Source organism: Cibotium barometz, chromosome 15 (genome assembly GCF_041138505.1).
Source record: "Cibotium barometz isolate CiBa-2024 chromosome 15, ASM4113850v1, whole genome shotgun sequence".
Classification (NCBI taxonomy): Eukaryota; Viridiplantae; Streptophyta; class Polypodiopsida; order Cyatheales; family Cibotiaceae; genus Cibotium; species Cibotium barometz.
In genome coordinates, this window is record NC_141060.1 from 7,846,253 (window position 1) to 7,859,812 (window position 13,560).

Genomic DNA, 13,560 nt, shown 5'->3' on the forward strand with positions numbered 1-13,560 from the left:
TCAACATCAAAGACCAAAGGAAAGCTAAGGTGGAGGTTTGTAACACCCCCAATAAGTACAAGCAATTACAATGAGATGCTCATAAAGTATGCCTGAAAGGTTCAGGTACTTCTCACCTTTGTGTTGGTGGCATCGATCACTTTTGTACATACTTTGTAAGTCTTCATCTCTTTCTTTTTGCAAGATACTCCCTACATTGAGGAATAGAACCATACGTTTTATCATGACAATGTAACATAAAAAAGATAAAGTACAGAAAGATAAACGATACACATAATTTATGTGTGAAATTTAGAAAACTAAAAAGTTTAATGTTTGACGATATTATATACTTACATAGTTGACAATATGGGCCCAATTGAGCTCTTGCCTTTCCCGCTCCATCTTGTCAAACAAGGATGTAGTTCCGTGACACCACGTGAAATCATACTCTTCTTTAGTATAACCATGCCCATTGAAGGAAGAGTATTTAGCATATTTAGCAAGTCGAAGCCACGAGAAGTGGAAAGATGCGTTGATGTGATCACGACTAGTAGCTCTTACATGGGCCTCTCAGTTTCTTTTTTTTTGTAAGACAACTTTCAAATGTTCTTTGTAAGAGCTATGTTCGTAATTTTTTTAAGAGCGCTAGATCCACTATTTTTTTTTGTTTGCAAGACAACTTGCAAAATTTCCAAAGTATCAAGATTTTCTAATACAGTATTTGGAGTTTTATACTTCTTGTGAGGTTTCTTAATGTCAATGATGAGTTATCGCATCTTGAATATGAATATCTGTGCACTTTTTAGTTTTCCGAATTCCACACATAAATATGCATAAATTTGATTATCTTTTCTACATCTTTGTTTTTAATGTGTTTATATTTAAAGTTACTAGCTAGGTAGTATGGGCACAACGAGACAGATTGGGACAAACTGCTTGAATCTGTCCCATTTCACCCAAAAAAAAGATTTATACCAGTGTCGGTATTTATGTCGAAATAAACATTCATATTTGCATCGATATTTACGTCAGTAAAAACATCGATGCCCGATGCATATACCAATCACAGTAGGTAGCATCAGTATACTAGTTTATAAAGACAACGGTTGAGCGATAAATATTATTGACGATTCAATACCGATAGTGATAATGATCAGTGTGGGTAGTTTTAGGCAAAAAAACCAAATCTAAATCTTTGGTATATACGATGGTATTACGGTATTAGGTGATCTCTTGTAGTGGTTGGATGTTGTTTAGACTCTCATCTTAGAATAGGGCTTAAATAAGCGTAGAGAAGCCCAAGGATGGTTGTGTGCCCGCTTAGTTTAGGGCCATAAGATGATGTGAAGTGGGATATTGGAGGTGCAAGGGCTTGCTAATATCTTAACCTTGTGTCCAGTGTAATTTTTGCATTGTGGCAGGCAAAGCAAAGCTGTGGTGTTCGCCTAGCGTCCCCTCGAATCTAAATGTGTTCTTATTATTTTGTGTATATTTTACACAAAATTAAATGTGATCTTAGTATTGTTTATATTTAACCCTCGAATCTAAATGTGATCTATTTATTGTTTATATTTCACACAAAATGAAATTATGCTCACACTTGCGGCCTTCGTCAAACTAGAGCGCATCGTTCTCACAAAATGAAAGAAATTAATATAATATGGCTCACACCTCTCTATATAAGAGTTTTGTGGGGAGCAGGCGCAAGACAACATTGCGTTTCTTATGAGCGGCGACGCGTTTAATTCCTTGTCTGTGTACATAGACTATAGAGTATACATACTGGAGGTAAGCTATTGTTGGTCTTTCACCTTATTTGAGACATTAGCTCTTCTCAACCACTAGAGGTAAGCTCGTACACACAAGCTCTTTTTCTATTTATGATTTTCTATGCAAAAGTATGCTTTGTTTTGAGCTGAATCCACGTTTTGTTTTAAAGTAGGCATGTCTAGTAATCTACGAGACTGCACATAGGATGAGATCCAAAATTCCTTCCAAGTGTTCCCCCTTGAGCCAACATGAGATAGCTTGGTTGGAGCTCACCTCACCCATTCTCGACTCATTGAGTCCCACCACCCCGAGTGCTCAGACTGTTTCTAGTGATGCAAAGAGTTCATGACACAGGTCTCATCGTAGCCATAGTGGTAGTAGCCATTAGGTAGTAGTGCTAGTGGTAATGGAAGTGATAGCGCTAGTGGTGGTGGTGGTTTTGGCACTAGTATATGTGGAGGTGGTAGTGATGCTACTACTACACCACATCATCCTCCTGCACATTTTGTTAAGACTACTCCATATACTTATCAGGGTGTCACTTCTACAATAACTTTCGGTTTCATTCCTAGAGCCACTCGTGGCATCCCTCTAGACTTCACTTGGGTAGACACTCCTTTTTCTCGCACTCCCTTTACTCCCTGCTCTATAGCATCAGGGTCCCTATACTCCTATAGATGCTATGATGATAGGTCCATCATTGAGGATAAGCCAGGTGGTAGGGTATTGACACTCACCTCTGTAGTGTGCAGTTTGGCCATGACATCCTCGTGAAGTGGCATGACCAACCAGAAGAATAAAAGAAATGCATTCTTGAGTAGCTTCATAGAGAGTTCCTAGTCTCAAATCTCTTCCAGCAATTCAACAAATAATTACATGCTCAAGAGAATGAGAGATCTAATGAGCCATTGAAGGTTTGAGGTGTGAGATGTAAATTTAAATAAAAGAAAGAGTAAGCCCATGTATCTCAACATCAAAGACCGAAGGAAAGCTAAGGTGGAGGTTTGTAACACCCCCAATAAGTACAAGCAATTACAATGAGATGCTCATAAAGTACGCCACAAAGGTTCAGGTACTTCTCACCTTTGTGTTGGTGGCATCGATCACTTTTGTACATACTTTGTAAGTCTTCATCTCTTTCTTTTTGCAAGATACTCCCTACATTGAGGAATAGAACCATAAGTTTTATCATGACAATGTAACATAAAAAAGATAAAGTACAGAAAGATAAACGATACACATAATTTATGTGTGAAATTTAGAAAACTAAAAAGTTTAATGTTTGACGATATTATATACTTACATAGTTGACAATATGGGCCCAATTGAGCTCTTGCCTTTCCCGCTCCATCTTGTCAAACAAGGATGTAGTTCCGTGACACCACGTGAAATCATACTCTTCTTTAGTATAACCATGCCCATTGAAGGAAGAGTATTTAGCATATTTAGCAAGTCGAAGCCACGAGAAGTGGAAAGATGCGTTGATGTGATCACGACTAGTAGCTCTTACATGGGCCTCTCAGTTTCTTTTCTTTTGTAAGACAACTTTCAAATGTTCTTTGTAAGAGCTATGTTCGTAATTTTTTTAAGAGCGCTAGATCCACTATTTTTTTTGTTTGCAAGACAACTTGCAAAATTTCCAAAGTATCAAGATTTTCTAATACGGTATTTGGAGTTTTATACTTCTTATGAGGTTTCTTAATGTCAATGATGAGTTATCGCATCTTGAATATGAATATCTGTGCACTTTTTAGTTTTCCGAATTCCACACATAAATATGCATAAATTTGATTATCTTTTCTACATCTTTGTTTTTAATGTGTTTATATTTAAAGTTACTAGCTAGGTAGTATGGGCACAACGAGACAGGTTGGGACAAACTGCTTGAATCTGTCCCATTTCACCCAAAAAAAGGATTTATACCAGTGTCGGTATTTATGTCGAAATAAACATTGATATTTGCATCGATATTTACGTCAGTAAAAACATCGATGCCCGATGCATATACCAACCACAGTAGGTAGCATCAGTATACTAGTTTTTAAAGACAACGGTTGAGCGATAAATATTATTGACGATTCAATACCGACAGTGATAATGATCAGTGTGGGTAAGTTTAGGCAAAAAAACCAAATCTAAATCTTCGGTATATACGACGGTATTACGGTATTAGGGTGATCTCTTGTAGTGGTTGGATGTTGTTTAGACTCTCACCTTAGAATAGGGCTTAAATAAGCGTAGAGAAGCCCAAGGATGGTTGTGTGCCCGCTTAGTTTAGGGCCATAAGATGATGTGGAGTGGGATATTGGAGGTGCAAGGGCTTGCTAATATCTTAACCTTGTGTCCAGTGTAATTTTTGAATTGTCGCAGCAGGCAAAGCAAAGCAGTGGTGTTCGCCTAGCGTCCCCTCGAATCTAAATGTGTTCTTATTATTTTGTGTATATTTTACACAAAATTAAATGTGATCTTAGTATTGTTTATATTTAACCGTCGAATCTAAATGTGATCTATTTATTGTTTATATTTCACACAAAATGAAATTATGCTCACACTTGCGGCCTTCGTCACACTAGAGCGCATCGTTCTCACAAAATGAAAGAAATTAATATAATATGGCTCACACCTCTCTATATAAGAGTTTTGTGGGGAGCAGGCGCAAGACAACATTGCGTTTCTTATGAGCGGCGACGCGTTTAATTCCTTGTCTGTGTACATGGCGTTGCTTTTTTCATCAATTACTTGTAGTTTTTTTTTGGGGGGTTACCTTTTCATACTGAGGTTTTTGCACCAGCTTAGCTTCCTGGTATCACAAGACTAACGTCCTTAGGCAGCTTGCTTTCTCGCAGGATAGCTAATTAGAAGAAGCTATGGAGGCTTGGGTGTACAATCCCGCAGATGATGACCGCAGGCTTCCTCACAAATACGTGCCCAATCGCCCAGTATCAGAGGAACACTTGAAAGGTGACATGTTTCGTCAAGTTTAACTCTTTTCGTTATCAACTCAACGCACAGTAAGCTTAACAGTCAGCTTGTTTGCTGCGTTAAAGATTGCGTCATGATGCTCAAGGCCTAAGGGAGGTTTTACTCTTTGTTAATTTAATTTTCGTGTAGAACTCGGCGTCTTACATTGGAAAATAGATGTTGACTGCAACTGGGAGAGAGACCCTACGCTCGAGAGAGTAAAAGGCGACCATGGCTACGTTTATTGGGTAATCAGCTTGTTATTGCAGCTAGCAATAATTAATCGTTTGGTATTTGATTCCTATGATATGGCATTATAAAAACGCAGTACTAGTGCAGCTTACTAATGCAAATGAAGGTGACGACTACTACTACTACTACTGCATGCATGCATATGTGATATGATTTTGGTTTGTAATTACTACCATGATGCAGGAGACGATAACTGTAGCACCTGGCGTTATGGACAACTTTGAGCAGAAGACTGAACACTTCTTTCAGGAACATCTGCATCCCTATGAAGAAAGCCGACTTATCCTTGAAGGCCGTGGTAAATTAAATCAGTCACTTTATTTGGTCATGAAAATCCTCGATGATATTGCATAATTATGAATTACCTTCTTACATGTACGACGCGCCGACCAACGTCAACCCTATTGGCTCCCAAGCAACCCAAATTCCGGTCAAGTAGCTGTCAACGACGTTCATCTTCTTGCATATATACGTCGCCCTCCTCCACTGTGCTGTGCTGCAGTGGGCAACTCACGGAACTTTATCTACCACCAGCGCCTACCTATGTCATGATCATGGTGGTGTGGTCACACATCCCATCAACGTATGATTTGTGGTGACTCTGCACTCACACCTCAGGCAGCGAAAATGTATTTCAACATTGCATGACTTGCTGATAGCTTGCTCCTCCTCCTCCTCCAAAGTCTTGGAAAGGGAACGATATGCTACAAGGGTAGAGCTACGAAGGTAGGGTCGCCGTCTTGCTCTCTCATGCGCAACGCAACACCGAGCAGCATTAGCATGAGAAGACGAAGTGTGCGTGTGCGAGGATTTGGGCGAAACAAATTTGGGCATGATGATGTTCCGGAAAGAAGACTTGAAAGCAAGAAAACGCGAGGAGGAGGGTAGCGAAGCATCGGCACCATCGTCGAGCAGATATTCAAATTAGGCTTCAATATGCAAACTACAAACCTAGGCTTTTTTTTGTGTAATGTTATATATATATATATATATATATATAACCTGGTATGTGTAGCATTGCACTTATAACTACGAAGTGCAGCTAAGCTAATGCTAATCATATCTAGCCTTTCTACGTAGGTTATTGGGACATAAGAGATTACGAAAACAGCTGGATAAGGTTTACTGTCAAAAAGGGAGATATGATTACCTTGCCGCCAGGAATGTACCATCGATTCACGCTCGACACCGAAGACTACATTAAGGTACATATGATTATCTTTTTGACTCGCGGCGCGTAAATACTAGGATCAACCAATCCTTGATCTTTGCACACACTCCTTGATCATATTCCCTCACTATTATTTCGGTTTCATTATTCTTAATCTACCAATTACCTTACCAACGCAGGCAGTTCTTCTATACACAGAGGTTCCCACGAGGATCGATCTTCTTAAACCTGATGGAGATGAGATAGAGTCGAGGTAAATTTATCATCCTCTCTTTCTCTCTTTGTAGGAGGAGTGATAGGCTATCATTTTTATGTACTATGAAGCGAATGTCTTGGTAACACTCTAATCGGTTCAGGAGCTTGTTATAATCTGTCTGTATTCTTCTTGTTACTATCAGTCACCTCCTTGAACTTTTCACACAGACTTTAGATGAAGTGAAACTTATCTCCAATAACTAGTATTCATTCCTTCCTCTATTTGGAAAAAAAAAACATTTTTAGATTAAGTGAGACTTATCTCCAGCTAGTATTCCTCTCTTTTTTTTTTCAATAACATGTCTTTACAAAGACAAGACAATCCACACCCATGAGTAGGTAGTCTTGCATTATCATGATATATCTACTTTAAATATTTTCATAATTTGGTTTTCCTTCACAAAGAATTTATCTTTCGTATACGCATGTATATAGTGAATTGTTGGTTTTGCATCATCATAATCTGTTGTTGACGGTGTTGCAATGTCTCTAACTATTAACAGGCTTTTGGTTGAATTTACAGGAAAGAGTATGTGGCCAATGTGTTGAGCAATCCTAGTGCAATGTTTAGGTCGATAAACTCGACACTAGCAATGTGATAAGAGATCATTAAGCACGCTACAAGCATGAATTCATAGACAATACATTTTGTATCAGAAGCTAGCTTCTGATTTCTTTGATGGAGTTAATTAAGAGAGGAGGAGGAACAATATAGTTGGCTTCTGTTCTTGTAGTATGAAGATAGAGAATCTTGCCCATTTTTTGGATGGCCTCTTTTTTGATTCATGAATGTGGTATAGAATTCGGTTTGTTTGGAAAAGAAAGACGCTTTTATAGAGTTGAAAAATGGTTCACGGTAGATGCTCTTCAACCATCCTTCTTGTGGTTTTTATGTTTTAAAAAATCATTGTTCTATCTACACTCTTCTTTTTTTTGTTGTATGTATTTCTTTTTTTGTTGTGAATAAAAGTTTTCCTTATAGTCATCTCATCTCCTAATCCTGCCATTCTCAATAGAAAATGGAAATCCAGAGTTGATTATAAGATAACTTACAATTTCTTTAAAGAATAGACATTCTAACAATGGTGTTCTACATCCCATAATGAATAGGCAATCTTTGATGAGTTTTCTTTGTGTGTGTTCATTTGGCTTAGCTAGGATATTTAAAAAAATCTTATCATATTTTGAGTTTGAAGGTATTCTTGGTTAGAAATTATAATAATTACATACAAATAAACACAAGTAGGCCAAGAAATTTGTACATTTATTATTACCTGATGTTTTGAGACAACTTAAGTTATGTATGCCATTCGAAAAAGTTTGTTTTGTGCATAACAAAGGTCATTTATTTATTTTTACAAATTTAGAGGTTGCCAAATGATAAAAGATAAAGAAAGATGAGCTAATTCAAGAAGTGTTTCGCTATTATTTATTTGCACCAATTTAGGAGTTGCAATGTGATACAAGATGTAAAAAGTTGAGCTAATTCAGGAAGTGTTTTGCTATTAAGTTGAGGAAAGGTGATTATCAAACATAAGATTTCTATAAAATGTTAACACTAGTTTGTAAGGAAAAAAATTCATTTGTTGTTTGTGGATTCAATAGTGAGTTTTTTTCTCTCAAATAAATTCCTTCTAGGAGATCTTACTCTTTTTTAGATCAAATAAGCTCCTTTTTTGAGATTCTATGAACTCAATATGATAGTCAAAAAAAATCTCAAACTTCAAAAAGTTTAAGAAGCATACATATCATTGAGGCTCTCTCGGATCCCATGTGGCCATTAAAAACAAGCCCTACACATCAGTAAAAAAAAATTGTTAACACAAACTAGCATGCTCTGCTGCTGGTAGTGGTGTTAATGGAAAACCCAAATACACAACACTCCTAACAAGAAGCTAGCCATATGAAGAGTACTCTCCTTTTGTGTGTCGTGGGGAACTTCGTAGCTTATCCACCATCTCATGGAAGAGGTAACCACACGAATGCACGCTAGCAATTGAGAAGACCAACCTCTCACTGTCACATCGTAAAAGTTGTCTTTGTAGCACTTAGCACTCCCCATTGTTGCAAGACCTTGCTCCATTGTGCAAGACAATAGTTCACTCTCACTCTCTCACTAGCAAGACATGGCAAGACCGAGAGCAAGAGGAAAAAACTCTCACACAAGCACTACCAAGAGGACAAGACGATAGGGTAGAAAGCTAGAGAACAAGGAGCAGGAGCACACTTTCAATCAACACTCAAGGGAATGTCCCTTTTCTCATTAGTTAAAGCCACTTATATACATGTCACTTACTCACCACGGGCATTCACACTCACTTTAGTTGGGCATCTAACAGTTAAATGATAAAAGATAAAGAAAGATGAGCTAATTCAAGAAGTGTTTTGCTATTATTTATCTGCACCAATTTAGGAGTTGCAAGATGTAAAAAGTTGAGCTAATTCAGGAAGTGTTTTGCTATTAAGTTGAGGAAAGGTGATTATCAAACATAAGCTTCTATAAAATGTTTAACACTAGTTTGTAAGAAAAAAAATCATTTGTTGTTTTTGGATTCAATAGTGAATTCGTTTCTCTCAAATAAATTCCTTCTAGGAGATTCTACTCTTTTTTCGATCAAATAGGTTCCTTCTTCGAGATTCTATCAACTCAATATGGTAGTTGAAAAAAATTTCAAACTTTAAAAAGTTTAAGACGCATACGTATCATTGAGGCTCTCACGGGACTTTCACAACATGGCCAATAAAAACAAGCCCTACACATGAGTCAAAACAAGTGATAACGTAAACTACCATGCAGCCACATGAAGAGTACTCACCTTTTGTGTGTCATGGGGAACTTCATAGCTTATCCGCCATCTCAGGGAAGAGGAAACCAAACGAATTCATGCTAGCACTTGAGAAGACCCACCCATTAGGAACTCAATGGAGTCTTCTTGGGCCCTTTTATTTGGCAGTTTAAGGGAGTCAAACCTTTTCTCTTAAGAAGAAACGTTTTCTAATTAGAAGCTTCAAAACGGCTACTTTATTCGAATTTGAATTTTGGGGGGAAAATGGAATTTAAAATCTAGCGGATAAAACCATATCATGTAACATATCTATGGAAAGCTCTTGATGCGTAGATCACGGATCTGTAATCTCCGCTCAAATCGGAGCTTGTATGTAGAAGTTATGGAGGTCCGAAAATTGTAAAATTGCCCCCTCCCCTTTTGGGGGAAAAAGTGCACCCTTTGACCACTCTTACACCTGTCTTACAAACCATTGGTTTTTGCTTACATGGCGGGCTCCTATTTGTCAAAAAGTTAAATGTTTCCATAACCTCATGGCAAATTAAAGGGCCCAAAAAGACTCCATTGAGTTCCTAATGCTCCCACTTTCACACTGCAAGAGTTGTCTATGTAGAGTTTAGCACTCCTCGTTGTTACACAAGACCATGCTCCACTATGTAAGATAATAGTTCACTCTCACTCTCTCACTAGCAAGACTTGGCAAGATCAAGAGGGCAAGAGGAAAAGACTCTCACACACACTCACTCTCACACAAGCACTACCAAGAGGACAAGAGGATATGGTAAAGAGCTAGAGGAGAAGGAGCAAGAGCACACTTTCAATCAGTAGACAAGGGAATGTCCCTTACTCATTACTAAAAGTCACTTATATACATGCCACTTAATGGCCACGGGCATTTACATTGACTTTAGTTGGGTGCCAAACACTAAAAAAGTGAACTAATGGGAATTAACTAGAGATCTCCCATGAAGTGCATAGGATGATTTCCTTTTTACAACCCATGCCATCCCCATTGAGTATAACATAAAGTGCAAATGCAAGATTAGCGTATGCTACACACATCTAGAATCAAGCTTTGGGTAGACATTGCATGGTTTAGGCGACCAATTGATAGTTCTTTATGTCCGTGGTGGCCATCCCTTTTTAACTGCAAACATCCAAGCCCTTTTCTTAGCTCTTCCATAAGCTAGATATGTCTTCTAATCTCGTTGTTTGTTGATGATGACTTCTCCATTATTCATTGTGTACAAGGCCTTGACAAGATGCTTTTGGTGATTCCCATTAACCTTAGGTTAAAAGAAACATGTAGGCCAAGTTCATAATGGGAAGAAGCCCACATTGACGTGGGCTGCTTCCCAATGGTGTGGCCTTGGACTACACTTGGCTTTGCTACCGTGGATATAGACATGCACATACACTTGCACCAATACATTGTTTGAGGTAGAAGATACATGCACATAGATATACATGGAAAATTCCTAAGCAAGAATATTGTTTTAGCAACTCTTTTAAGGTAGTTCCTTGATGATGAGGGTTTTTATGTGGAGGGTTTCTATGTGCAAGAATTGTACATAGAGTTAATGTCTATATCCAATAATAGGCTAACCATATCAAGGCCAAGGCCATAACCATTTGAAAAGAATAGTGCCATATGTATCCACAATGTTGAAGGACTAATTAGACTGATTAACTGCATGGTTGTTGGGTGTACTCAGTATCTATTTGGGGAGTATATTTTTACTCAATTCAAAAAGAGCCTGCCAGTTTTTTGCATGTATTTTTATCACTATGCAGGTCGTGGTACTCTGGGTTGGATGATTGGTTTGATGGGAAAGCCCAAAACAAAGGCTATACTCACTATCTATTTGGAGAGTATATTTTTATTCAATTCAAAAAAAGCGTGCCAGTTTTTTGCATGTATTTTTATCACTATGCAGGTCATGGTACTCTAGGGTGTATGATTAGTTTGATGGGAAAGTCCAAAACAAAGGCTAGACAAGCCATGTGTAGGCCATGTGTAGGCCAAGGGGAAATCGAAACCTAAGCCATATGAAGGCTATCGCCAAAACCACTATGAAGCACCATGCATCGATGCAGGCTATTTCCCAATGGTTCTGGCTGCCCTAGCCTTCATATGGCTTGGCTACCCTTCATATAGACTTCACATCTAGTGGCCCTAATTGGCTACCCTTCATATTGACTTCACATCTTGTGGCCCTTAGCTACCCTTCTCACTATGCCTCCTACCTGTATTGGAGGCATGACACCAAACATTTTGGGGGTGCCAATACAAATGGGTTGTGAGAGATGTGGCTTAGTGCAATATATATAAGAGTCACTCTTCTCCAATTTAGGTAAGATGAGCTAATTCAAGAAGTGTTTTGATATTATTTATTTGCACCAATTTAGGAGTTGCAAGATGATACAAGATGTAAAAAGTTAAGCTAATTCGGGAAGTGTTTGGCTATTAAGTTGAGGAAAGGTGATTATCAAACATAAGCTTTCTGTAAAATGTTTAACACTAGTTTGTAAGAAAAAAACATTTATTATTTTTGGATTCAATAGTGAATTTGTTTCTCTCAAATAAATTCCTTCTAGGAGATTCTACTCTTTTTTGGACCAAAGAAGTTCCTTCTTCGAGATTCTATCAACTCAATATGGTAGTCGAAAAAAATGTCAAACTTCAAAAAGTTTAAGAAGCATACATATCATTAAGGCTCTCACGGGTTTGTCACAACGTGGCCAATAAAAAACAAGATCTACACATGAGTCAAAACAAGTGTTAACGTAAACCACCATGCTTCTTGCTCTAGCGGTGCCAAAGGAAAACCCAAATACACAACACTCACTAACAACAAGAAGCTAGCCATGTGAAGATTACTCACGTTTTGTGTGTCATGGGGAACTTCGTAGCTTATCTGCCATCTCATGGAAGAGGAAACCAAACGAATGCACACTAGAACTTGAGAAGACCCACCTCCCGCTTTCACACCGCAAAAGTTATCTATGTAGAGTTTAGCACTCCTCGTTGTTACGCAAGACCATGCTCCACTATGCAAGACAATAGTTCACTCTCTCTCTCACTAGCAAGACTTGGCAAGATCAAGAGGGCAAGAGGAAAAGACTCTCAGACACACTCACTCTCACACAAGCACTAGCAAGAGGACAAGAGGATATGGTAGAGAGCTAGAGGAGAAGCAACAAGAGCACACTTTCAAATAGTAGACAAGGGAATGTCCCTTTCTCATTAGTTAAAGTCACTTATATACATGCCACGTAATGGACACGGGAATTTACATTGACTTTAGTTGGGTTCCAAACACTAAAAAAGTGAACTAATGAGAATTAACTAGAGATCTCCCATGAAGTGCATAGGATGATTGCCTTTGTACAACCCATGCCATCCCCATTGAGTATAACAAATAGTGCAAATGCAAGATTAGCACATGCTACACACATCTAAAATCATGCTTTGGGTAGACATTGCATGGTGTAGGCGACCAATTGATAGTTCTTGATGTCCGTGGGCCATCCCTTTTTAACTGCAAACATCCAAGCCCTTTTCTTAGCTCTTCCACAAGCTAGATATGTCTTCTAATCTCGTTTGTTGATTATGACTTCTCCATTATTCATTGTGTACAAGGTCTTGACAAGATGTTTTTGGTGGCTCCCGTTAACCTTAGGTTAAAAGAAACATGTAGACATGGCATGAAACCTATGAGATGGAACATGAGCTTACTTGCATAAGCCTAAGGATACCTAATATTATACTGGGGTGCCAAACACTAAAAAAGTGAACTAATGAGATATAACTAGAGATCTCCCATGAAGTGCATAGGATGATTGCCTTTGTACAACCCATGCCATCCCCATTGAGTATAACATAAAGTGCAAATGCAAGATTAGCACATGCTACACACATCTATAATCATGCTTTGGGTAGACATTGCATGGTGTAGGTGACCAATTGATAGTTCTTGATGTCCATGGCCATTCCTTTTTAACTGCAAACATCCAAGCCCTTTTCTTAGCTCTTCCACAAGTTAGATATGCCTTCTAATCTCGTTTGTTGATTATGACTTCTCCATTATTCATTGTGTACAAGGTCTTGACAAGATGTTTTTGGTGGTTCCCGTTAACCTTAGGTTAAAAGAAACATGTAGACATGGCATGAAACCTATGAGATGGAACATGAGCTTACTTGCATAAGCCTAAGGATACCTAATCTTATACTATGTGATCACTATTACCGACATGCCTTTTTGACGTCTTTTTTAGCAAAAAATGAACATGTAAAAGAACCCCAAAAGTGTCAAAATTCACGTTAAAAACCATCAAGGTAGACACACCACTTGCACACCCAATATGAAATTGCCTTTTTAA

At 38.2% G+C, this 13,560-nt stretch overlaps 1 protein-coding gene across 1 annotated transcript; it reads left to right on the plus strand.

Moving 5' to 3' along the window:
• The first annotated feature begins 4,619 nt into the window (after positions 1 to 4,619).
• On the plus strand, positions 4,620 to 6,990 carry LOC147630917 (uncharacterized). The gene is made up of 6 exons (XM_086808982.1): positions 4,620 to 4,713; positions 4,864 to 4,961; positions 5,149 to 5,263; positions 6,046 to 6,170; positions 6,316 to 6,389; positions 6,915 to 6,990. Exons 1-6 carry the CDS (start codon positions 4,620 to 4,622, stop codon positions 6,988 to 6,990), a joined length of 582 nt encoding a protein of 193 aa, XP_086665108.1.
• The last annotated feature ends 6,570 nt before the right edge of the window (positions 6,991 to 13,560 follow it).